Raw genomic sequence first — 25,735 nt, forward strand, 5'->3', positions numbered from 1 at the left:
GTGATACCTCAAACCTCAAACGTGGTTTTCAACAACTATGATTCTCTCGCTCTTTCTGTCCAACTCTGTAGGTTTGTTCGCGTCGCATGCTGATCCAAGTGATCCAAGTGCTCTTGGAGCATGCGACGCGAACAAACCTTGTGAGTCTGTGCCGCAGCTCACGGAAGTCACGGAACATGTATTCCGCAGCTTACGTCATAGACATAATAAATATGTAGATGCACGAGGTGTGCACGTTCCCTGCCCTTACCGTTTCTATCAAATTTGTCTTTGTCTTGCGTATGTACTACGCTACCATACGCGAGACAAAGACAGATTTGAAATATGGGCTGTGTTCCGTTTTTACTGGCAGTACTGAAAATTTATAGTTCACGTCACATATACTATACATTTTCAGTACTGGCAGTTAATATCGGAACATAGCCATGAGAAACGTCTATGAATTTGGATCTTAAAGCCTCGTGTCTACGTTGCTGAAATCGGTTCGAAATCTCGGCCAGAGAGAATTGACCAATCGCATTTGAACAATTTGGCCAACTGATTAGTGCAATTGGTCAATTCTTTCTTTGTTCGAGATCTCGGCGATCTCGGACATTTTTTTAAACTACATTTCAAAACATCCTCTATGAGGAAAATTTTATAATATATGTTACATGTTAGAAATACAAAAATAATTTATATGTAAAAAAACAAACTCTCTAAAATTTAAGTATTACTAATACATCATACACGTGAAGAACAGAGGTAATATAGGATAACATATCGATTTCGACAAAACACGGTCAGATAATAAACAATGAAAGATATGATTATTAATTTCTAACAGGTTTCTTAGCGACCGATAAAACAATAAAAAGGTCAATAAAATTATTTCTTTTATTTGTATCAGAAGCATGATGCTGAACGGAGTCGTCATTACATCAAGAATTTCGAGAATATTCATGAAGAATATGCGAAAGGTAACATAAGTAATTCAGAGATCAAATATTCTCGAATGTGCTGTATAATATTTTAAACATATATCCCGATAGTAAACTGCACGCAGATTGGCAGCAAATTCGATCGAATTCCGAAAACAGATAGACGTGTTAAATCCTGCTCAATTTCTGCCGTCAATCTGTTAGCGTAGCATGCCAGCAAACTTTTACTTTTGGCAGCAATTTGCCGACATCAGATATTTCTGATACTATGTGCAACTTAATTGTTTTCTTTTTGCCATTAAAAATTGGTACAATGTTCTATTAAAAAAATCTGCTCGGCAGGTTTTACTATCTGGATAATTATTAATGTGAATTTATCTTTTTGCTATTTATATGTATAAAAAATCATTAATATATATTTTCATACATCTTAAGTATTATTACAGTTGTAATCAAGTTGTATTATTAAATTAATGCAAAATATATGTCATATCTATTAAAATAAAACTGGGAAAAAATACCAAATTATTATCTATTTAATCAAATCGACGAAAGATATTAAATTTTAAAAAATAAAAAAATCTTCAATTTAGATACAACGCTCATACAATACTTCGCTGTTACGAAAATCGTTTAGCACAAATCAATCGTTTCAAGAGTGCAACAAGACGTTTGAAAATTTTAAATTGAAGCAGGCAAAAATGCAGGTATATCCAATTTAAAGCAATTATAACAACTTAATTTAAGGATTGCAGTAGACAATTTTCATGTTAATGCATATATCATTTATTTTACTAGTGCGACGACGGGCTTCCAGTTTATTTAAAAGGTGGTACACGTGATAAGATATTGTTTAACTTTACGCTAGCCCTACTCTTCTTTAACATGACACAATCAATCTACACAATTAGGCAGTTCTTAAAAGGTTAAATTTTGCACAGTAGTTTTATTTTTTAATTGTGTGTTAAAATTTAATTAGGAATCAACTTGTAAATCGATGGAACAATAAAATATGTAAACCAGAATATCAAATAATTTCATTTTATATAAAATCAATACATCTGGTATATTACGCATACAAACATACACAGGCGACTAGATATATATGTATTTACGTACTTTTATGTTCATTACCCTTCCTAACTTTGAAAGGGATTTTAGAAGGCACTCGATTACTCTGCAGGCATCAGTATGGAAATTTATTTATCAGTCTGTTAAATAATGTTGTACGATGAATCTCGCGGAACATAAAATTTATAATTTGTTTCACTTTAAATTTAATTCAACTGGCTTGCTACAAGCGTGATGTGACACATTATAATTAGGAATTTCTATGTTTAAGCAATACTAAATGCAAAAGTCGACGTGAAAAGACAACTCATATACATTATGTTTACAACTTATAAACGTATTTATGTCTATGAATATAATTTAAAATATAAATTACAAATAAAGCCACAAAATGGCTATAAAGTATATTCTTGTAATTAATGTACATAGATTAATTAATTTTTGACATATTTATATAATTTTTATGTGAATGTAATATAAAAAAAAAACTGTACAGCATTTCTTTTAAACTATTTTCGTTAATATAAATATCGTATATAACCATAGGAAAGTCAATTTCGTGCTCTCCATATGCGTGACATTGATATGCATGAGCATATATTAAAAAATACATTATTTTTTGCTATCACAGAAAACATATTTACATTGTATTACACATATGTTCCGTTAGTAACATTGATGTTACGCATGAAACATTATTCATTAAAATTTTTTATAACTTATTCTTTACTTTTGATATTTTTCTGTAAATTTTCTTTTCCGTTTTTATTTACATTATTTGAATTCATATTAATTTCCTTTGCTACCGATCTTTGATTTTCTAATATGTATGTGTCTTTAGTATCAGGCAAGTTGGTTGTATGTTCCTTGGATGAAGCCTTTTTTCTTCGTTGAATTAAAGTCTTTAGAGCTTCGCTAAATTGCAATAATGTTTCATCAATTGGCTGTTCCATATACTTGGCTGCAATTTCATCGAATTGATCGTCCTCTTCCGAAGTTAATTCATGTTTAATGTACTTAAACTGGTCTATTATTTCCTTAAGGCTTTCTCTAGCATCTTTTATCATCAATTGATCATCACTTTCTTCAGAATAATATATTTCCATTGTGTCGCTTTCCAGATTTGTATCGCTTATATCCTTTGTTGATGCCACTGCATCGGTATCATCGCGTATGAAATCTTTCTCAAATTCCTTGAACTGATTTATTATATTTCTTATGCTTTCTCTTACATTTACCGATTTGGATGTTTTCACGTTATCTTCTTGATCCTCTTTTGTTATAATATCTGCTTCAGTTGCAAATAACTCTGCGTGAACTTTGTCTTGTGATTTTGCTATTCTTTTTGCATCTATCTTGACATCTACAATTTCATCTTCTTCTAGATTGTCTGATTTTATTACCTTCATTTTATCTTTCTTCTGTATAACTGATTTCTGTTTACCAAGTTGATCATCTTTTGCATGTTCTGTCGTAAATTCAGATTCTTCTTCGATTATCGTTGATTTATCTGTAGATGACTGATTTATTGGTTCTTTTGATTCCTGTTTCAATATTCCTATTCTTTTTGATAATTCTGCTGCTACTCCTCTCTTCTTCATTGGTTTAGTTGGAAGTTCTATATTTTTTCGTTCATCATTAACCTCTCTTCTCTGTTTAGCTTCTAACATTTTTTCTTGAATCATTTTCTTAACTGTTTCTTTAACGCTATGAGTTTCCTGACGTAGACCATTTTTAGGTTTTTCCTTAATAATACTTTCTTCTTGAATTTTTGTTTTTTTAACAGGCTTTGCATCACCAATATCAGAAGTATCTTTGAAATCTTCTTGAGAATTAATCATTTCTTTGCTCTTATGTCTTGAATTTGACGATAATGTAATTACATTTTCAGTTTCCCATGTAGTAGTATCTTCCGTAGAAGTCATACTGTCATCTGCAAAATCATCAAGTATTTCTACTTTTTTCTCCATTCTATCATTTCCTTTTTGAATCTCTTTAAGTTTGGTATCTGAAAACTTTGAGTCAATAGTTTCTTTTGCCTTCTCAAGTTCTATTGATTCTATAAGATTGTCATCTACTTTCTCTTCAAGTGATATATTTAGTTTTATATTTTTTGTATCTATCTGGTTTTTAACATCGTTTACAGAAGTTTGCGATCTTGCTTTATTAGGATATTTGATATCTGATTTTCTTTTCATAATAAATATACTAGGCTTTGTTTTAATTTTAATTGGTGGTAACATATCGTTATTTAATGTTATGTACGAAAATGCATCGATAGAATCAATAATATCATAAGTTTTAAGATAGAACTTGAAATTTTGAGAATATTTACTTTTTGCTTCTATCAAGAGATGAGTAAATTGTAGAATTTCAGGATCGTCGATAGTAAGGTTTTCTTGTTTTGAATAACTAAAACATAGTATTTTTACCACTAAAAATTATGATGAAAATAGTGTGAGAGGAGTTAACATTATTATAGGCAAAATAACTTACATCCAAGAAGCATTGGTCTGTGTAAATCTTGATACTCCGGTTTGTGCAGTCAATACGTCAATATGCACACGTACTGGCTCGACGGAGTCCCTCTCAAGTCTGTGTAATTTAGCAATTGCCAGACCTCCAGGATAATTCGAACCGGCCACGCATAGTAGAAACATAGAGAATACAGCATTTAATACAAGATGGCTCGAGATCATCATCGCTAGAAAGCCACGCCACATTGATTTTGCTCTATTCTCCCATCTAATTTTCAATGAGAAAGAACAAATTTTTATATTACGTACATATATAATATAGCTACAAAGATGTAAAACATTAAAACGAAATATATATTTACATTCTGTGACAAGCAGCAGCTGCGCCAACATTCAATAATGGAAATACATATATTATAAATCTTAATTCCTTATGTGGTAAAAACGAAAATAACACAACGAATATAATCGCTGGAACAGTAAAGACACGAACTCTAGCATCCCACCACATTCCAAAGGGAACTAAAAAGTATGAAAGTGCCAGACCTCTTGGCAGTGCTGAATAAAAGTACCATAAAAATGGTGATGTCTATATTCATGTGTTAAGTTGATTTTCGAACCGATTCATATACCGAGATTATATATTTAAAGATTTCTAATACTCCAGACAATTGTCTAAAGTGTCTTTTTGTGAATTTACGATAGTTTGGTTATTACATCTGAAAAGGATACACCCCATTCGCTGCTTTTATTAAGAATAGTGTTGAAATAAAATACTTCGCCTTCTGGCCACACTAAGCGTCTCCAGAATATTGAATCTGTAGCAATAGTAAGTGCTAAGAACAATACACCAGCTGGAACCGCAATTTTAAGTAGTCTAAAAATTATTATAAAACATTATTGTGTAATAAATGAAGTGATTTAAGAAAAAAGCATTATATAAAGGATTAAATAATTTTTTAGTAATGTAAAACTGAAATCAGGCTTATCTCAATGAGATTCAAGGATAATTTTCATGTTAATGTATTTAATACACATAACGATTAGAGATTTAGATTTTACTTAAAAGCTTACAAATCTGTGCAGTTTTGCAGACAATCCCTTGATGATTTTAATCATTTCTGTTTGTAATCTTATAGCCATGTTAGAAATCAATGGTCCATGACACAATATGTAAATACCTTTGTACAGAAAGTTTCTTGCTCGCTACATCGTATAAAAGGAACAGTCCCAAAAGTATGGCAAGTTCTGCTCTGAATATTATTATTGCTGCAGCTGATGACCAGATAAACAATACGTGACTTTGCCTCAGCCATCCAAATAAGGCCAGTAATACTAAAATACCATATTTATTAATTAAAAATAAAAAGAATGTATACGTGAAATTATATACAAGTGTTTTGAAACACGAAAGAAATGTAAGATCCCCAAGATATGTACATACACGTAAAATATTTTACTTTATTACCTAAAGGTATGGCCATTATATTTGGCAGTGGACGACTAAGATAATACATAAAATGATACTGCGTCACAGTTATCATCACAAACCATTTTGTTAATTGAAGCCCAAAGATTCTTTCTAAACCATGCCTGTATAATTTGAATGTAATTATCACTAATAGTCCCAATGTTGCTCTTACTGGAAAAAAAAACATTAAGTCCTTTATTTTAAAAATATGTAAAATTTATTATTACATTTCAAAATTATTAAACTCACCCACATACTGAGCAAAAAATTTATTGAGCTTTAGATAATTAATACATGCCACTAGAGGTGAGGCAAGACCAGATACGATAATAGGCCCCAAAAAAGAACGTGGCACAACTCCAGGAAATTCATGATGATCATACTGTTGGAAAAATGATAATAATATATGATAATTGAAAAATTATTCGAGATGTTAAACGGAAAATTATATGATCAGATAAAAATCTAGGAATTTACAAAACTCACAATATTCATAAAGTAAATAAAAAAAATATATATATATATATTTTTTATATATTATATTTATACATTATATTTTATATAAATTTTATATATTGTAAATTAATAAAGAAAATTAATTATAAAGTTAATTAATATAGTTACAAGATCAAATAAAAACTTTTTTCCATTTTTTAAATAAAATTGTAATAAAGTTTTACTTATCTGTTAATATTTTAAAGTAAAATTTACAAAGATAAAAAAAGACTCAAAATAAAAGTATGTAATGCATCATCAGTCTTCTTTTATTGAAGCTGACTCTCAAATAGCTCAAAGTGGATATTTTTTTATTTATAAATATAGTTATGCTTTCACGAGTTACATCCACTACATAAATGTAGTGTACACCTCATATACAGTATACGTAATATGAACCAGAGTTATAGTTACTGGAGTATGTTTCTGAACGCACCTCTGAATACTTAAAAAGCATTCAACTTTTTTCTTTCCTTTTCCGTCTTACGTACAATACACTGTGCGCACATGTGTAGCGTTTGCTAAAAGCGTTGACGCAGTGCGGAAAAAGAAACAACATTCAAGTAAAGTTGAAGAAATAAAAATTTAGCCGTTACTGCGTTAAATGAATTACGGGCGGCATCAGCTGATCGTAAGTTATAAATACGCGAATCTGATACTAAATATAATGCGGCAATTTTTGCGTGCTCGATCACGATCAGTCGGCCGGGGCGGAAAACGAGCGATTTAGAATCGTCTGGACAGTCGAGCGACTTAGAGAATCGTCTGGTCGGTGACCCGATGGCCGACGAGCGTTTTATGTTACAGTAATTACCTCCGTCAAGTTGAAGCCGTGATAAAGGATATCGTGCATCGCCTGCAGGTTGAAACTCTCCTCGACTTTCGTAAATGGGCAGTATAGCAGATGTAACAGCGATACCAAGATAATCAGTTGATCCATGATGAGCGGTTGTGCTTTCACGTAGAGCGTACGTTGCCACTTGACGAGCTCTCGGGTATCGTCATGATAAATTCGACGTGCCGGCAACCGAAGGACACTTTTTCTTTCGTTTTGTCCAAACATACAACGTGTATGTAGCCACGATGTTATTGCGCGACGGGCCACCGACCACGTATATCGTGGTATACTGTTACAAAACAGAATAACTCGCGCATGCGTCTCCTCGCACTCGCAGTCCTCGCTCCACACAAGTTGATTCCTCATTTTCGCGGATTCACATCTCCGCGGAATTAATCCGTGTATCTCTTGTTTCTTTTGGAAATATCTCTTAGGAATGTTCAATTTTGATACAGCTAGCAAGCTTCTTCTTATTTATAGGATTCTTATTTTAATAGCTAAAGGTTTTCTATCAATTAACTCAAATAAGTCTAAAAGTTAAATTTCCAGGAAACAAAACTTTAAACTGTTTACCGTGTAAATTGGCAATTTTTCTCCGGACATATATACATAAAAATAAAATTATAAATTTTGATTAATATTTTAAATATTCGCTTAAAAGACCTTAAAAAGAAAAATCTCTGGAATTGTTTGGCGTGTTCTTATAAAAATTTTTTATATTTTTACGTATTTATCCTATATTTTACATTTACCTTTTTTTGTAACATCTATAATGATAAGAAGTGAAGACAGAAATATTATTTAAAATGTTAAGTAATAATTGTTTTCCTTTTACAAAATTAACAAAAACTCTTAATAAAATTCTTTTATGTTTCTCTTTGTGTAATGTATAGTAATTTTTTTCTAAACGTATAATAGCTATATAGTATGAGAACAAAAAGTTGCAAGCATAAATTATTATTTTGAGGATTTAAAAAAGGAAAACCACCTGTTTGGTTCTTGCAGAAATTTTACATTTGCTTATTTATATTTCTCAATTGTTCTCGATTTGATTCTAACCGAAACAAAATTGTTCACGATGCGACGCTATAATAAATATGAATTGGCGCCATAATTCAGCTAGATTTAAAAAAATGGACTTGTTTGGTTTTTGTAGAAAACTCTTCAATTTTATAATTGTATATTCTAATACAATGAAATAATTTATAAGTCAATTAATCGAGTGTAATAAATTGGCTTATTTGTAGATTTTATATAATTCAAAATTATTTTAAATTCTAATTATATATTTTCATCCAATGATTGGCTCTAGCTAATGAATCTTCTTGAGAGCTCTGAATATACCGCATGCAACGTCTATTCAAACTTGAGATTCCGCGCAATTCCGCGTAAACTGGTGTAGCTGATTGACGAATTGACGATTGACTCTCGCACGATAAACGAAGGTTCCATTGCGCAAACTCGCTGACAAAACGATGAATCGTCATCTAGCGACGAGCAGCAGTATTTGCGCATTTGCGTTTATAGCGGCAAAACAGCTGGTGCGGTTTCAAAATTCGCGATAATATCGAGTGTGAATTGGAAAGCTGGGTAGAATAGAAAATTTCTTTTTTTATTATAAATGGGATAACTATAGCTGAATCACCTCATATCGTTTCATTAACTTCAATTTTTCTCCTGCGATCTCTCATCACTCTGAAAGGTTACCGGCGAAAGAACTGGTCAATTGTGTTCTTTACTTTTACGATAGATTATACGAACAATTGCAGCATAAAATTGCAAGTATAATAAATTCGTATGCACAATATCTAGCGACTTACGTTGCTGATATTGTGAAATGAATCATTTGCATTGAAACGTTCACCTCGATTTAATCATTCTCATCCCTTCTCCTCCCTCCTATAACTCGATATTGAAAAGCAATTTGTATGTCTCAACTGTATCTATCACTTTTTATGAATTTTTTTCTCGAATAATTTGGAATGAATACTTCCTTAACAAAAAACACACCTTTTATACATATAATGTAATTATGCATTTAGAGTCAAGACATTTCTAAATTTTACTTTCCTCTACATTTTATGTTAATTGCTTTCAATATTTTCTCTATTCTTACTTGGACATTTAAAAATTTTTTATGCATAATTAAGTATAATTTTTCTCCAATTCTTTCATAGAGCTGTATTCAACAGATTGTTACTTTTCTATGTTGATTATTCTATACTATCATAATAGCTATAGTAGATGCTATGTTAGAACATATCTTTATTTACTAAAAGATTAATATAAACATATGCACGATATATCAAGAATAACCTTACTATTCTTTACAATATTAAAAATACATGCTCTTATTTTATATTTAAATATATCTTACAACACTTAATAACTATTCTCGAAGAAATTATATCACATAAAAAGTATACCTTGCTTTCATTTCCTTTGTCATAAAACTTGTTCAAAGTGAAACAATTGTCTCAAATAAAATATCAATTTCAATAATTTCGAAATTAATAAATTACAAAAGAAGAAAAATGCATTAACATGAGAATAATAGATGTCAAACGATAGTAGATAGTACAATTGACGTAATATGCAGTTTGCAGTTTATCTTCTCATTCATCGTCGCTGCAACTTCGTTTGATGTGAATACATTAAATTCCTAAATTTTAATTGAGGATTTAAATTCCAAGATGTCCATTGAAACATATAACAAAGTCACACACTGCATCTTTGACATGGACGGTTTGTTGCTCGGTAAGTAATGAGATAAAGATGTCTTTCTGACTCATTCTAATTCGTAATTAGGATATTACGTTATTTCTTATCATGCTTTATTTCAGATACAGAATATCTGTACACCAAGGCATTCAACCGTATCGCCAATCGGTATGGCAAGGAGTTCACATGGGAGCATAAGGCGCAAACGATGGGTTTTAAGCCCAAGGAATGTGCCAAATATGTAGTTAAAGCATTGGAATTGCCATTAACAGCGAACGAATTTCATGAAGAAATTATTGAAATTTATAAGGAGTTGTTTCCATGCACCAAACCCATGCCAGGTAATGCTCAACATCGAAACATGTTGGTATCAGACGTTCATAATTTTGTTCCGATAGTTACCAAACAAAAAAAAATATATATAAATTCACTGTGCAATGTATAACAGGCGCCGTTCGATTATTGAAGCACCTAAAAGAGAACAACATTCCGATTGCACTAGCTACAGGCTCGGATCGAGTGAATTACGAGTTGAAAACTAAGCATTGGCACGATCTCTTCGAGCTCTTTCATCATAAAGTGCTCGGCGGCTCAGATCCTGAAGTCGCGCATGGAAAACCCGAACCCGACATATTTCTTATAGCTGCCAAACGTTTTCCGGACAATCCGGATCCTTCGAAGGTAATGTCATTTTCGAGATCGGTTGTTTAATGTTTTAATGTAATTATTAAATGTAACCTGAGACGACTGTATCTACTATTTTCAGTCAGTCATTCAGAATTCAAAGATATTCAAAGACCAAGCGCGATTAAAATCAAAGAGTCAATTATTTACAATATTTCCAAGACTACAAATTTCTTTTTAGTGTCTTGTCTTTGAGGATGCACCAAATGGCGTGAAAGCGGCACTTAACGCTGAAATGCAGGTTGTTATGGTGCCGGATCCGATGCTTCCCAAACTTTATACGAGAGAAGCGACCTTGGTTTTGGATAGCCTCGAAAACTTTCAGCCGGAGAAGTTCGGACTACCGCCATACGTGTGACATAGTATAACTTTCTCTCATCGTATGTGATACAGATCCGTAGAGGAGGCATTTATATATGGAAACATTTCGTATAAAAATAATTTAATTTATAAGATCTTAATCGCAGTCTTTTCAATTTTTGTATCTTATTCTTTAGTTACATTTCTACTTAAATTTCTTTATCCGTGTCATCGGACAGATCCCCCAATTCATCAAAATCCTCCCGCGAACCGCCACTAATGAACATACTTGCAGGATTGAAAGGATCAGTACTGCTGAATATTCCTGTGATATTTACACACGAAAATTTGTTACGTTTTAATTGTTTGTCAACTGCCTCTTTTAGATTGTTATACGCGGCTATCATATCTCGTGAACATTGAGATAGAAGTTCTGAAAACAAATTAAAAAGTTTATACACATGCCTACGTTTTTCCAGATATTATAATATGTGGCAAAAAGGCAATATATAAAGATTATTACGTTTGTAAGCCGGTTGAGTAATATCAAATATTTTATAGTAATAGTACAATTGATTGTACAAATCTGTCCCAGAATACTGAAAACGTACAAACATGTATATTAATACTTTGTAGTCTTAAAAGTAAAAATATATGAGATATTGATTTAATTAACTCACAACTCGATTTATAGAAGCGTCCTTGCACACTGGACAATCTGGAAACTTCTTCACAAAATCCAATGGCAGCCGTCTTGTTCTATTGGAACAAAGTGGATTCTCGCATTCCAACCAGCCACTGTAATACTTGGTAATTGCCTTTCTCATGGCAAGTTGAACTACATTCTGTATCACGTTTGCATATTTCCAAGGTGGTAACTTACAATCTTGATTGGGGCACATGCTGAGTGATAACTGTCGACCAGAATGCTACAAAGAACGACATGTGTAAATATCCAGCAATATAATTATAAAAAAATTTAGTTCAATTGAGAAGATATGATACATAGAATAATCTTGAAATTATAAAGAATTACATAAAAAAAGAGAAATGGATATTTACAAATTCTGTAACGGTATCCTTAATTATTATTTCCGTATTACATCGCTCATTTCTGCATTTAAATGTCAAAGGAAGACAATTGTTGAACCTATCATCGTTGATAGCTAGCGGTAAGTTCAAAGTTGCCTCGCAAGGTATTGCCTTAGGCTTATAAATGAATTGTAAACCTGGCGAATAAATGAGAGCGTAAGGTATTCATCCATTAGTTCATTTCTAGCTTATAACTCTAAAGTACCTAAATTGTTGGCTAGGAAGACATCATCGATGCCTTCGATCGGCTCACAAATGCGTAACACTACGGGGAATATTTGGCTCAACAGATAGTAATTAATGTCCACCTTTAATTTCTCATTATTTTTTACTTCGTCAATGTGATACGCTCGTTCCGTTGCACTCGCATCAGTTCCATCCTAATATTAAAATAATTTTTATTTCTATATTTTTTGTATATTTTTCTATATTTTCGTTTCTATAATCAGACGAAATACAATTAAACAGTTCGCAAATTAAAATTATAAAATAAACAGAAACCTCGCATATAACATATGGTAGAGTATCACCAGCTTTCCACATCCGACCACCCGCTTTGTTTAGTCTGAGTGCTACCATAACATGAGACAATTGCTTCTTATCTGGGTATGCATCCGGATTTTTCGACAATTGTTTAGTGATAACAAATGATGACAGTGGCGCCGTTCCCTCCTTTACACTTTTTGCAACGTTCTGCAGAATTTGTACGACTTGCTCCAAACGTGTGTCACTTGATTGATCACAGAGAAGTATATCCAAAATTTTTCTAAAAGAAAGAATAATTAAAATAGAAATTGAATAAAAAAATAAAAAAATAAAAAAATAAATAAATGTTTGGAAATATTATCACGTGTATCTGCTAACTTTCCAGTGTCGCAGGCCAATGGACACCAATCTCTTCTCACAATATCCAGACCCTTGTGTTCCTGCACCAATTGTATTTGACCATTTGGCAATTTCGACATTGTAACTGCAGCATATTTCTTCTTTTGTAAAAGCAATAGATATCGGAATACCCCGTCGATATCTAATTCGACTTTTTTGTATCGGTTGTTGACTTCGCGCATAATCTAAAAATGAAATACTTATTTAATCTTGTAGTATAAAATATTTTTTTTGCTAATATCTTCGCATGATATAAATGTAGAATGGTACGGATTACAAAATTATAGGATAGAATATCTCTTTCTCACCTTTCTGCCGATCGAAAAAACGTCATCGTATTCCAAAATATTGGTATTTATCATCAGAGAATCAGTATCGCCATAAATTACTTCATATTGTAGTTTTTCAACCAAATGCTTCGTATCTTCCAGAATTTCTCGACCTTTAGCTGAAAAATAGCTTCATGCTATATCGCGCACGCGCGAGATACGCATTTTAAATATCCATTTTACCTGTTCTTACCTGTTACCAAAGCGGCGAGGCCTTTAGCATAAAATCGACAATGCGTCGCCCCCAAACATCCGTACATGGAATTGGCCGTGAGTTTCAACGCCATTTGCCTGATATGATAATCCATTTTTTGTTCCGGCGTTAGATTTGGCGTTTTCATAAGCTGTTTAATCTGCTGTCTGCTTTTGACCAATTTGTGAATTTCCGTCGGAATCACACCTAGCTCCAGATTCGACTCAGGAATACTTAATTGCTGCACCATGCCAATTTCGTTTTATTTAATTATACAATTATAAGATATTCTGCTTCTATTATTTGCATGTGAGAAAATTACCTCGACATCAGCGTACGCCGCACCGGGTATGGTGGTGAAACACAAATTGTACTCTTGTATAATGCTCGGATACAAGGAATTGAAATCCATCAGCAGTACTAGTTTATCGTAGAAACCTTTCTTCGGATCAAGTACGAGACCTCCAGTGTACGCCGCAGCTTTCCGACGTGGACCATCTAACATACATTTGATGTTAATATACCTAATTATTTTATAATAACGACAATGTACAGAATATATAAAAATTTCACCATCAGCTCGCCCCTTCTTTTCAACTTTTTTATCCGGTGTTATGTAATCTTTCAGATTAAAAGCATGTAGCAACAGATACTCGTTCCTCTCCGCTCTTCCACCTAACAGCGTCCTCGATAAAATATTACCTATATTCAGTCAAAAATAAATTTATTTAAAAATTATAATTATGTTGTTATATTGTATTAAGAGCAGAAAAAATCAAAACGTACCTGCTAAACAGGTGATTTGAAGAGCGAGCGGTATAACATTGAGATCCATCACTATGGTTACAATGTATTTTGCTTCTTTTAATGTCATATGCATTAGATTTAACAATTTGTCTGCTGTATTGAAAAACGATGGAGTTTCCGCTGGTGTAATCTCTCTACACTCATGTTCCTTCGTTTTTAATACCTGAATATTTAAAAATTAAATTATTTGGTCGGATGAACAATACAGTACCAGAGTACATAACTAATGTAGCAAATATTGTATAACTTACTGCATTGCAAAGTGATTGGAGATTGTAACTTCTGACTTTTAAATTCAATTCCTTCGCTGAAACTTGTATATCACAAATTGGGCGACCGACAAAAGCTTGATTAAGTATTATTTTTCCCTGTATATATATTGCTTGTATTATGTTATGTTAAAAAATCATTTTCTTTGTTTATAGACCAATTACATAAATTTTTAAATCTTTCTCTAAGTGCTTTAAATATAATTTGAATTTCTTTTGCTCCTTCAGAATTAAAGATCATGGTTCAGTTACTTATTAAAAAGTTGCATGTGATGTCACCATCCTACATTCGATACATGCTCTACATAGTGTATTGACAAAGGTACTCTCGGTAATTTGCTATTGCCTTCCGAGAAGTGATGATCAATTAAAAATCTCTAATAAGAACATTAGATTTTTAATTAATCATGAAAAATTTGAATCCAGATCTTTAGCACAGACATACAGCTTATACAGTGATCACGATTTGAATATACAACGTAAGTACAATACAACACGCTGTTTTACTATTTTAACTTTTATTTAAAAAAGATAAAATATATGTGTCTACTTTACCCTTAATAAGGGAGGAGTCGTTGATTTTAATCTCCCCATTCTATTCCAGTTGGACACTTTTAATGCAAACATTCTCTGCATCAACACATCAAACTGAAATGCGCAATCGTAGCCTATTATTAAATCGGGATCCGCTTTCTGCATTAAAGTTAATAGCTCTTCGAGTAATTCACTTTCAGTTTCGCATTTTATCACTTCTGTATTCGGAACTTTTAGGATAGCATCACGAATTTGCCGCGGCCACGGGGTATCTCGTGGACGTGTGACAACTGTAAAGAGTTACAAATTGCATATTCAATTCAGATAATAAAAATCTGTTTTGTTTCTAAATCACAAAAAAAATTAGCATTCTAAAATATCAATTTGATTATTAAAAGATGAGAAAAAAATAATCAGTAAACGATACAATGCAAAAATAAACTTACAGCAAAATTGACGTTCGTAAGGTGGTTTTGGTGGTTCCTTATCAACATTGTACTTGTGATGAATTAACACAACAACCATCACTACTTCATTCTGCAACTTTGCGTTTAAAGACATTCTTACATTTAAGGTCGCTATCACCAATGGGGGCTTAGCATTTTCTTGAGAACACAGTGATATATTGTCCATGTCCGAAGCAACTACCTGTATATTACATTGTAATACAAAATAAACTTATTTGTCAAACTCGTTTCTTTATTGCTATAAAATAATAAATGCATTTACGCACTATCTGTGGACACCAAGCAAATCGTCCTGCAGTGGGTGATACATTCTTAATGTCTAACCAGCAAGGCCCTTTAATCTTTCGTTCTATAAGTAGCAATTCTAATGCATTCACTGTTGTGCCAAAGACACGTTCTATTGCTAAACCTGAATAATCAGACTCGATTGCTGGATAGCGTGCATTATATCTCACTTCCAAGTAGTCTGAAGTTTTTGGTGTACCCTCCTTTTCAAAGGAATAATGCTTCTTTACTTCCTTACAATTAAACTCCATTATACGCATCTTACTAGCATACTCATCAAACTCTTTATATACATCTTCCATGGTAGTTAATTGCGATTCAGTGTTTTTTATCTGCAATTCACGATCGTGAAAAGAAGTTGCATTCAGTTTAATAACAATTAGAAAATATTAGCATATTCATATATCAAATAACAAAAAATATACCTGAGCTGGATTTAAACTTACTTAATATATTTTAAATTTTAAATTCTATTTTTAAAAAATATCAAAGTACCTCTATTAAAGTTTTTAAAAATAAAATAAAGAATACAAAATAAATTAAGTAAGCTTGATTCAGCCCTTAAACTTAAAAAAAAAAAAAATACATATATATATACATATATACATACATATTTTCTAGGCAAAAGATATATTCTTCTTGGTATACAATGCACCATAATACAACATGAACAGTACGTATCATGACTCGATACATAGGTCTTGCCAAAGAGATATACAGTTCCAGGATTCTTGTAAGGGTTTTCATATGCATCCAGATAGTAGAACCTAAATACCTCTTCCTCATCTTTTGTCTTGATAAGTTGCGGCGCTATTTCTGTCAAATCAACCGCATTACCGATTTTCATACTTTTGACAGAAGTTTGGCACACAGTAGTCTGTAAATCTATTCCATTTTTCTGAGATTTAATGGTTACTGATGATGAAAAGTCCATACTTCCATCATCAAAATCTATAGTAGATAGCTGCAATGTGTTTTATATGTATTTTTAATGTATAATTTATATGAATTTTATATGTAACAAGACAAAATAATAAAAAAATAGACTATTTACATCCCCAACACATTCATTAATATCCACCATAGGACTACTTGCATCCTCAATAATCTGACTTGCACTCTGAATATTATTAGATTCCATTGATTTTTTTGCATTTTGATCCTCTACCTTTGACTCTTCTTGAACTTTTGAACAATTATTTGATTCTGCTGGTTTACTTATGCTCTCCTTTTGTGGTGGATCAAATATAATGGTATCATCTTCATCCTCAATTATCTGGCTTGCACTTTGTGCAATATTATTAGATTTCAATACAATTTTTTCCTTTGGTTTTTCAAATATTTTATCAGTTGTTTTTTCAGTTACAGATGAAGACTGATGTATTTGTCTGTAATAATTATGTATGCACGTCTAGTTAATGTTAACAAACTCAATATAAAAGAGCAATACATAGTGTAAATAGAATTCATTGACTTACATGATGCTAGAGTGAACTGTATGACAAAATTTGTTCTTGCTACTTCCCAATTTAGGATTATTTGTCTTTTTATCTGTAGAAATCTCACTGAGCAATTCTCCCAAAATATCATCATCTTTGATCTGAACTACATTAGCATCTTTCTTAGAAGGCATATTCCTAATCATACTTTGAATATCCCCTTTCTTCTTGTCTTCTTCTTTTCTCTTTTTTCTTGGACCAGCCATATTATGTCTCTGTTTTCTTGCTTCTTGAATGCTCTCTTCATCCAGATCATCATCAAAAATTTCCCTGCCATCTTCGATGTAACCACTTTCGCCTTTAATGTTTGAAATCAAATTGAATACACGCAATAACAATTTAAATTACATCATTTAAATGTTATCGCACAAATAAATAAAAAAGCTAACTATAATTGGATCTAGATCTTGGTGCCTAATATTAATTTTTTTATGTAAATCTTAAATACATTTTTCAATTGTATAAACTATGCACTGAACAAAGTTGTAAAACTGTAATATTTAAGTTAATCATTTACAGTGTTATAAAATGATAAAGATAAAGCAATATGAACTTTCATACCATCATCAACTATCCAATCGTCTCGTTGGCGTTTTAAAACAGTGTTACTGTACTCTTTCTCATCTACCTCGTCATAAATATTTTTTAGCTCTTCAACCTCATACTTGCGCTTGCCACCGCTTCGAGCTTCCTTCAATCTTTCCAAAGCCGAAAGCCTGCCAGTCTTATCAACCTTTTGACGCTTGGTCCTGCCAGACGTAGATGCTAAAACATTGTTTGGCAATATAAGATTACATAATTCAACTGCATGTAACTAAAGAATAATATAATGCATTGTATGAGCACTTCTGAAGACCTGTTCTTTTAATCATTACAAGAACATATACTCAATATTTACTAAATTATCAGTTATAAGAAGACATGTAAACAGAAAGTATGATAAAGATCCAAATTGAAGATGCAGAAACAGCACTTATTGCGACGTGATACACGGCCGAAATTGTATCGCGGTATCGCTTCGTCTTCGACAATTTACTTACCTTGCGAATCATCCATTATCTTTTTCGTAAATATCGCTTGTCAACACGAGTATGTATGCGACGTGTACGCAGTATACGTACATGTACGGCACCTCATCTCGTGGAAATTCCGCAAGTTTTGGCGGGAGATATCTCATGGCAAATAACGTCACGATATCTCGCGATTTCAAGGTTCGATTCGATTCGAGAAATATCGCGTATATTTCCCGATACAACAAAAGGTGCATTCAGAATGAACGTCCGGATGCGCCCCTGTAGCGGAATTCTGTAACTCCTTAGCGACAATTCGGTATCGTTACAGCGTTGTTGCGCAGATATTATAGGTTGTGTTCCGATATTAACTGCCAGTACTGAAAATGTATAGTATATGTGACGTGAACTATAAATTTTCAGTACTGCCAGTAAAAACGGAACACAGCCATACATGGTAGAAAAGCTGCGCGACGACACGTAACGATATCCCTAGCTGTCGTTAATGCTCAATGCACACAATACGCGTCAACGCGTTACGCGTGGCGAGGTAGCCAATCATTTTTTCGCTTTTATGGAAAGAAATAAGAAAGCAAAAGAATGATTGGCTATCCGCCACGCGTAACGCGTTGACGCGTCCTGTGTGCATTGACCCTAATGACTCGTGCCCACAGGACGCGGCAAGACTTGCCGCGCGGCGGAAGTTGGCATGGTAGCCAATCATGAAGTTGAACTCGATCCAACTTTTGCCGCGAGGCGGAAATTACATCCAGGCGAACGAGACGTTGATTGGCCATCGAAATATTCCTCAGCCAACTTCTGCCGCGCGGCAAGTCTTGCCGCGTCCTGTGGGCACGAGGCATAAGAGTTACAGAATACGGCCCCTGGGGCTGTATTCTGTAACTCTTAACGACAGCTAGGGATATCGTTACGTGTCGTCGCGCAGCTTTTCTACCATGTATAATATCTGCGCAACGACGCTGTAACGATACCGAATTGTCGCTAAGGAGTTACAGAATTCCGCTACTGGGGCCCTATTCTTGAAATCATGCGATTAATTTTTAATCGTATACAAAAATGGCAAAATAACCAATGAGAGAATAACAGTGAATAATTTCATTGGCTATTCTGTCATTTTCGTATACGAAAATTAAGCCTGCCGCAGACGATACGTTTTTTCTTACTGGATTTCTAACTGGATTTTCTTACTTGCTACCGTACGGGCAATGGTACTGGCAGTGCTACTGGCCGTGGCTTCACACGGTGCGAGTTTTCGTACGGGCTGAGCAACTGAAATTTGTTTCATAGAAGCGGCACGCTTAAATATGGATGAGATAGATGAGATGGATGAAATTATTGCAACAGTTGTACATTGTCGTAAAATTGCTATTGCATTATTTTTAATTATTGAAAAATTGCGACAACAAAATAAATATCGCCGACGTTTATGGAGTCGACAGTCAATACATTCTTTAATGCCTCACTTTTACTGTGCTTATTATGGTAATTTGGTGTGTTTATCGCATATAAACATGGTTCCTATTAGTAGGCCTCTATTAAACATAAAATACTTTTTTTGGACTATTTTGAAGTCTTTTCATTTTTGCACGACGTCATGTTTGCGAAGTGAATTCACGTTTGAACTTTGACAACACTTCGACAGTATAATCTGGTATAACCCAGTATAACCTATATAGACTGCGTCCTGATTGGCTTTCACCATAAACCAGTACAGAATCACGTAAGAAAAATAGGACATGATATATTACGAAAATCCAGTACGCGAGCCAGTAGCGCAGCCCGTAAGCTACCCATTTCCAGTACGGGAGCACGTAAGACTGCCAGTATAGGAGCACGTAAGCAATCCCGTAAGAAAAAACGTATCGTCTGCGGCAGGCTTTATTCGCATGTTTTCAAGAACAGAGTCCCAGGGTCTCTATTCTTGAAAAAGTGCAGAATAACCAATAGAATTATTCAATGATATTCTCCCATTGGTTATTTTGCCATTTTCGTATACGAAAATTAATCGCATGATTTCAGGAATAGGGCCCCTGATGTTGCATCTTTGTTGTTTACCGAATGCTAAACAAGGATAGAATAATGTGGTGCCACTTGACCAACGCCGATTAACTTAATCGCTGATCAGTCTATCGGAATTGACCAATCGTATTTGTCGTTAAGTAAAAACGACAAATGCGATTGGTCAAATCCGATAGACTAATCAGCGATTAAAGCCTGCCGCAGACGATACGTTTTATCTTACGAGATTGCTCCTATACTGGCAGTCTTACGTGCTCCCGTACTGGAAATGGGTAGCTTACGGGCTACGCTACTGGCTCGCGTACTGGATTTTCGTAATAGATCATATCCTATTTTTCTTACGTGATTCTATACTGGTTTATTGTGAAAGCCAATCAGGACGCAGTCTGTATAGGTTATACTAGAGTCCCTAGAAGTAGAGAGTCTGGGGGTCGATCATGAAATTTTTTCCCTATAGCGGAAACGTGAAAAGTGAAAATCTTTACCATTGAAGTTAATGGAGAAATTTTTCACTTTTCACGTTTTCGCCTTAGGGAAAAAGTTTCATGATTGACCCCCTTGACATCTGCCCCTAAAATGTCGGTGATGAATATGTCAGTGTATGTACGTGAGCTTTATGTGTGTCTATAGGCTTGTTTTCTGTTCCTGCACTAGACTGCACTGGAACGTTCCTTCTTGCTTTCGCTAACTTTGAAACATCTATTTATTTCATTTTAAGTGTACACTTATTTAGAGAGTTCAGGAACAGAAAACAAACGGAATGTTTATCATTGTGTGCACTTGAACGTGTTGTATGCTGTTATCGCATTGGCTAAAGAAGAATAAACAGGGATCCGTATTGGTGCTGCCATTTTAGGTGCACAATCACGTGCATCCAATCACGTGGAACCCCGAGATGTCCAGACTCTCTACTTCTAGGGACTCTAGGTTATACTGGGTTATACTGTCGAAGTGCTGTCAAAATTCAAACGTGAATTCACTTCGCAAACATGACGTCGTGCAAAAATGAAAAGACTTCAAAATAGTCCAAAAAAAGTATTTTATGTTTAATAGAGGCCTACTAATAGGAACCAAGTTTATATGCGATAAACACACCAAATTACCATAATAAGCACAGTAAAAGTAAGGCATTAAAGAATGTATTGGCTGTCGACTCCATAAACGTCGGCGATATTTATTTTGTTGTCGCAATTTTTCAATAATTAAAAATAATACAATAGCAATTTTACGACAATGTACAACTGTTGCAATAATTTCATCCATCTCATCTATCTCATCCATATTTAAGCGTGCCGCTTCTATGAAACAAATTTCATAGCGTTTTTCATTGGGAAAACTAGTGCGCACTGAGTGTGCACTCGCCGCTGGCAATTGGACGTTTCGGTTGGCTCGATGACGGTGCCAACGGAAACGCCCAATTACCTGCAGCAAGTGCACATTCAGTGCGCACTAGTTTTCTCAATGAAAAACGCTATCAGTTGCTCAGCCCGTACAAAAACTCACACCGTGTGAAGCCACGGCCAGTAGCACTGCCAGTACCATTGCCCGTACGGTAGCAAGTAAGAAAATCCAGTTAGAAATCCAGTAAGAAAAAACGTATCGTCTGCGGCAGGCTTAAGTTAATCGGCGTTAGTGAAAGTGGCCCTTAGGGCCAGTTTCACAACTTAGTTTAACCGGAGTTTAAACCTTTAAACTTGGTTTACGGTAAATATTGTGTTCCACAACTGTCTTAAACCTCGGTTAACGTTGTTAAACTGCGGTTAAAGTTGAACGGCGAAATTCGGGCGTTTAAAGTAGATAACCGAGGTTTAATACTGCAGCGCCACTGCTTTCAATAATCTTTCGAGTATTGTACTTCATGGCTGATATCTCCACGAAATTGTAAAAAGGTTATGTTGCAAGATATGGCTCTGGAATATATGTTATCGTCATCTGACGATGAAGATTTTGTGCAAATAATAAATCGACGCCCGAGAATAATTAGAAGACGACCGTCATATTTTGAAGAATTTGATGACATTGATTTTTATGCTCGATTTCGCTTAACCAAGGAATCTGTTACTGCAGTCTTAAGAGAAATCAAAGAAAAAATTTCTCATAAAACAGAACAGTAAAAATAGTTTTGTAATATTATTAAATTAGTACTTATAGATTACATACTATGATTACGATGACCATATATGTGTTTTTCCAAAGAACAGTTTTTTTTTATTTCGAGTGGCTGTCTTTTAGATTTATTTATTTTTTTCAAAACTCAATTTTGTCTTTTATTCTAATCTGTTGTTCTTTATTTTATGAGAAATTTTTTTCTAATTAGTGTTCCAATGTTTAATGTACTTAATAAAGTGTAAATTTTTACAGTAACAATTGAATTTAATTGTTTAGTTCAAACTGATTTGAAAACATGTAAGAAGAAAACTTTAAAACTTTTAAATTTGTTCATTATTTTTTGCCTTGGTGTATAGAACCTGTAATATCTCATTCCCTACTTTTTGGTAACAACCAATCACACTACTTGTTCTAGAAGAAAGATAAGTCTGTTGAAGTTTCTTCGCATAGATTATAGGTTTACGTAACCTAGAGTTAAAATCTGGTTGTGAAACGCGATAGAAGTTTAACCGTGGCGTTAAACTTGACGGTAGTTCAACTAAACTCGGGTTAAACCCAAAGTTGTGAAACTGGGCCTTAGACGTTCATTCTAAACGCAGCAAACGCAGTGGAACTGAGTGGAACGCAGCACGCAGCTCAGCAGTTGTTATGACGTCGTTTAAACGCTGCGATGAACCAATCAGAGAAAAATTGAAAATCATATAATTTCTTCTTTTAATTAGTCTGTCGCAGCGTCATAACGCAACTATTTGCATTATAAACCTTGCATGATTGCTAATTACGCATTGCGCTTAAAAACGATTTAAAAAAACGTGATATGTAAAAGCGAGAAGCGATCATCTCTATCGTAATTAATGTTTTTGCCAACTCTTAAGGTTCTTGCACAATGCAAGAACCTTAAAGGCCACTTTCACCAACGCCGATTAACTTAATTGCTGATTAGTCTATCGGAATTGACCAATCGCATTTGTCGTTTTTACTTAACGAGCTGGCGAAAACATTAATTACGATAGAAGAGAAATAGCAATAATAGGCTTTCTACAATAAGTTATTAGTCGGTATCATAATTGACCAATCATAATCAAATGTGAAGAGAATATTCAACTGTGATTGATCAATTCTTATGGCTTATGACTTATGATACCGACTAATAGCTTATTGTAGAAAGCCTATCAAAATTAGCGATAGAAATGTTCAACCAATTGGAAACTGCAAAAAATGTTTAAGAATCAATCAAAGGCTGTGAAATCAATAATCTGTGTTTATTCTCTATCACTATCGCTATTCTCTCGTATTATTGTGTAAGGACCTTTAAACGATCCACAATGCGGTAGAAATCGATAATCGATCCAAGATCTCGAACAAAAAGAGAATTGACCAATCGCATTGTCTGTTGTATGAAATGACAAATACGATTGATCAATTCTAATGGGCTAACCGGTTGGTTCAGGTTGGTTAGCTAAACGAAGATTGGTGAAAGAGATCCTGTAACGTAGTATATCGCACAGTTTGAAAATTCGCGCAATCCAATGGCTGCTCGCGAGGAACTAAATACCTTTAACGAGATTTCATTTATCAATAGAAGGAATGGAGAAGGCTTTCCAGTTCGCAAAATGAAGAATAGAGTATATTATCCAAGGTATCACTGCTCCGTTACTTGAAGCTCCCCGAAATTTATAATTTTACTGGATGATAAATGGTAACAGAGTATGCAAAAAATCCTGTATTACATAAATTTAGCTTGACTAGTTGGGCGATTGAATTTTTTTCCGTTTCGTACACCATGCTAACACCATGGTACACCATGTAACAATCACTCTATTATAGTTACAGGCCTAGATATTCTATCAGTATTATTCCATGTCAACCAAAACCTCGCAGGCCACTTGCATCATATATGGGTCGTTTGAGTCAACCAAGTAAACTATACAATAGAATTATTGCTGAGGTATATAATTGTTTCTGCAGGATTAGATTAAGATTGATATTTGATTACAAAATGCAATATTATCAGGATCATACAACATACTGACTCTGATTTATTTGTAAAACAAATGAAATGTTATTTTGTAGGTTCATGATCCATCAGGACTATGTACATCGTGTGTACACAAGTCTGCAAGTTTTATAAATCAGAGAACTTGCGAAGAATTTTCAGAGAAGAGCTCTCTGCCAAAATTTAGAAAAAGATGTTTGTTACCAGAGATTGAACAAGCCATGAAAGAAATTGTCTGTTTATTACCAATGTCTTTCCTCTCAAGCACAATAGCAGGTGTTATTGTTGGTGGTATAATTGTAGGAACAATGTTTTATTCATAAAAAAAGGTACAAATGCGATAACAAGTACAGTTTAACTTGATATTGTTTACATGAGTCGAAAATTTGGAAGCAGAATATTACAATCAAGGTTCAATCAAATTTATTTAGCTTTATATAGTAAATATATTTTGTCTCATTTATATTGCTAATTATTTGTTATTATCTACGTAATTATTAATTACTTGTGACATTCCTCTAAAATCAAAGTAATTACAACATCAAATCAGGAGGATCTTAATTTTTTTGCACCTGTAACAATTGTATTTCTATGATTACTTAAACGATTGTTGTACAGTAGATATAGATGCAAGAGAAAATTATCTATTTTATTTCTCAAGTTAAGAGAATATAAAACCTAGATTGTTAATATTTATTATTGCTTTTACTATATTTTTGTTGATTATATTATCTATAATTATTATTTTGTTATTAATATGATACGAAATAATGAATCTTAGTAAAGATTCTTTTTCATCACAAAATACTTGTGCATTTATCAAATATGTAAGTAATGCTTATACATTGAAATATTTGTATCACCAAACAGAATGTCGCAATACTGCATTGCGATGCTGTATTTAACGCTTCCAAATGATATATATATATATTTTTTTTTTTTTAACTACAAAATATATATATAAAATTGTTAGAATTTCATTTGCATATATTTTATTTTTGTACTAATATATTGATCATTAATACAGTAATTAATCATTGCCAAGTATTTTGTTTGTTATTAATTAATAAAATTTTTCAAAACTGCAATGGATGTTATAGCTCAGTAAAAAATTAAAAAAAAATGAAAAATTTAAACAATTTTGTATGGAAATTGCGATTTGATTGTAATAAATAACATATTGGAAATATATTTAATGATTCTTTTTTCTTTTTTATTATATCATTAATTTGTCTTGACTTAA

General features: G+C 33.3%; 5 protein-coding genes across 7 annotated transcripts; 3 read left to right on the forward strand and 2 right to left on the reverse strand.

The window, feature by feature from the left end:
* Nucleotides 1-77: 77 nt before the first annotated feature.
* On the forward strand, nt 78-1,945 carry LOC105198674 (cytochrome c oxidase subunit 7A1, mitochondrial). 2 transcript variants are annotated; one of them, XM_011165483.3, is made up of 4 exons: nt 78-744; nt 827-959; nt 1,514-1,627; nt 1,719-1,945. In XM_011165483.3, the coding sequence occupies exons 2-4, from the start codon at nt 894-896 to the stop codon at nt 1,848-1,850; spliced, it is 312 nt and encodes a 103-aa protein (XP_011163785.1). In that variant the 5' UTR covers nt 78-744; nt 827-893; the 3' UTR covers nt 1,851-1,945. The 2 variants fall into 2 exon arrangements, with proteins under 2 accessions (XP_011163785.1, XP_025990234.1); XM_026134449.2 differs by having other exon boundaries at nt 890-959.
* Nucleotides 1,946-7,707, reverse strand: LOC105198677 (probable Dol-P-Man:Man(7)GlcNAc(2)-PP-Dol alpha-1,6-mannosyltransferase). Its single transcript, XM_026134448.2, has 8 exons — nt 7,249-7,707; nt 6,189-6,321; nt 5,937-6,110; nt 5,650-5,803; nt 5,201-5,345; nt 4,831-5,057; nt 4,488-4,736; nt 1,946-4,403 (listed from the first exon to the last, which is right to left on the reverse strand). The coding sequence occupies exons 1-8, from the start codon at nt 7,636-7,638 to the stop codon at nt 2,711-2,713; spliced, it is 3,165 nt and encodes a 1,054-aa protein (XP_025990233.2). The 5' UTR covers nt 7,639-7,707; the 3' UTR covers nt 1,946-2,710.
* Nucleotides 7,708-9,871: 2,164 nt separating this feature from the next.
* On the forward strand, nt 9,872-11,648 carry LOC105198676 (pseudouridine-5'-phosphatase). Its single transcript, XM_011165487.3, has 4 exons — nt 9,872-10,029; nt 10,116-10,334; nt 10,442-10,674; nt 10,859-11,648. Exons 1-4 carry the CDS (start codon nt 9,966-9,968, stop codon nt 11,033-11,035), a joined length of 693 nt encoding a protein of 230 aa, XP_011163789.1. The 5' UTR covers nt 9,872-9,965; the 3' UTR covers nt 11,036-11,648.
* Nucleotides 11,103-18,393, reverse strand: LOC105198675 (DNA polymerase alpha catalytic subunit). Its single transcript, XM_011165484.3, has 21 exons — nt 18,378-18,393; nt 17,899-18,102; nt 17,317-17,635; nt 16,893-17,226; nt 16,449-16,802; nt 15,820-16,170; nt 15,533-15,734; nt 15,108-15,376; nt 14,535-14,651; nt 14,263-14,446; nt 14,050-14,178; nt 13,799-13,974; nt 13,477-13,717; nt 13,263-13,402; nt 12,934-13,139; nt 12,571-12,835; nt 12,275-12,449; nt 12,040-12,206; nt 11,658-11,906; nt 11,501-11,576; nt 11,103-11,410 (listed from the first exon to the last, which is right to left on the reverse strand). Exons 1-21 carry the CDS (start codon nt 18,391-18,393, stop codon nt 11,187-11,189), a joined length of 4,398 nt encoding a protein of 1,465 aa, XP_011163786.1. The 3' UTR covers nt 11,103-11,186.
* Nucleotides 18,394-23,691: 5,298 nt separating this feature from the next.
* On the forward strand, nt 23,692-25,609 carry LOC105198678. 2 transcript variants are annotated; one of them, XM_039453253.1, is made up of 3 exons: nt 23,692-24,203; nt 24,324-24,444; nt 24,570-25,609. In XM_039453253.1, exons 1-3 carry the CDS (start codon nt 24,193-24,195, stop codon nt 24,813-24,815), a joined length of 378 nt encoding a protein of 125 aa, XP_039309187.1. In that variant the 5' UTR covers nt 23,692-24,192; the 3' UTR covers nt 24,816-25,609. The 2 variants fall into 2 exon arrangements, with proteins under 2 accessions (XP_039309187.1, XP_011163792.2); XM_011165490.3 differs by having other exon boundaries at nt 23,712-24,135; nt 24,570-25,607.
* The last annotated feature ends 126 nt before the right edge of the window (nt 25,610-25,735 follow it).

The sequence above is a fragment of the Solenopsis invicta genome, chromosome 1 (genome assembly GCF_016802725.1).
Source record: "Solenopsis invicta isolate M01_SB chromosome 1, UNIL_Sinv_3.0, whole genome shotgun sequence".
Taxonomy (NCBI): Eukaryota; Metazoa; Arthropoda; class Insecta; order Hymenoptera; family Formicidae; genus Solenopsis; species Solenopsis invicta.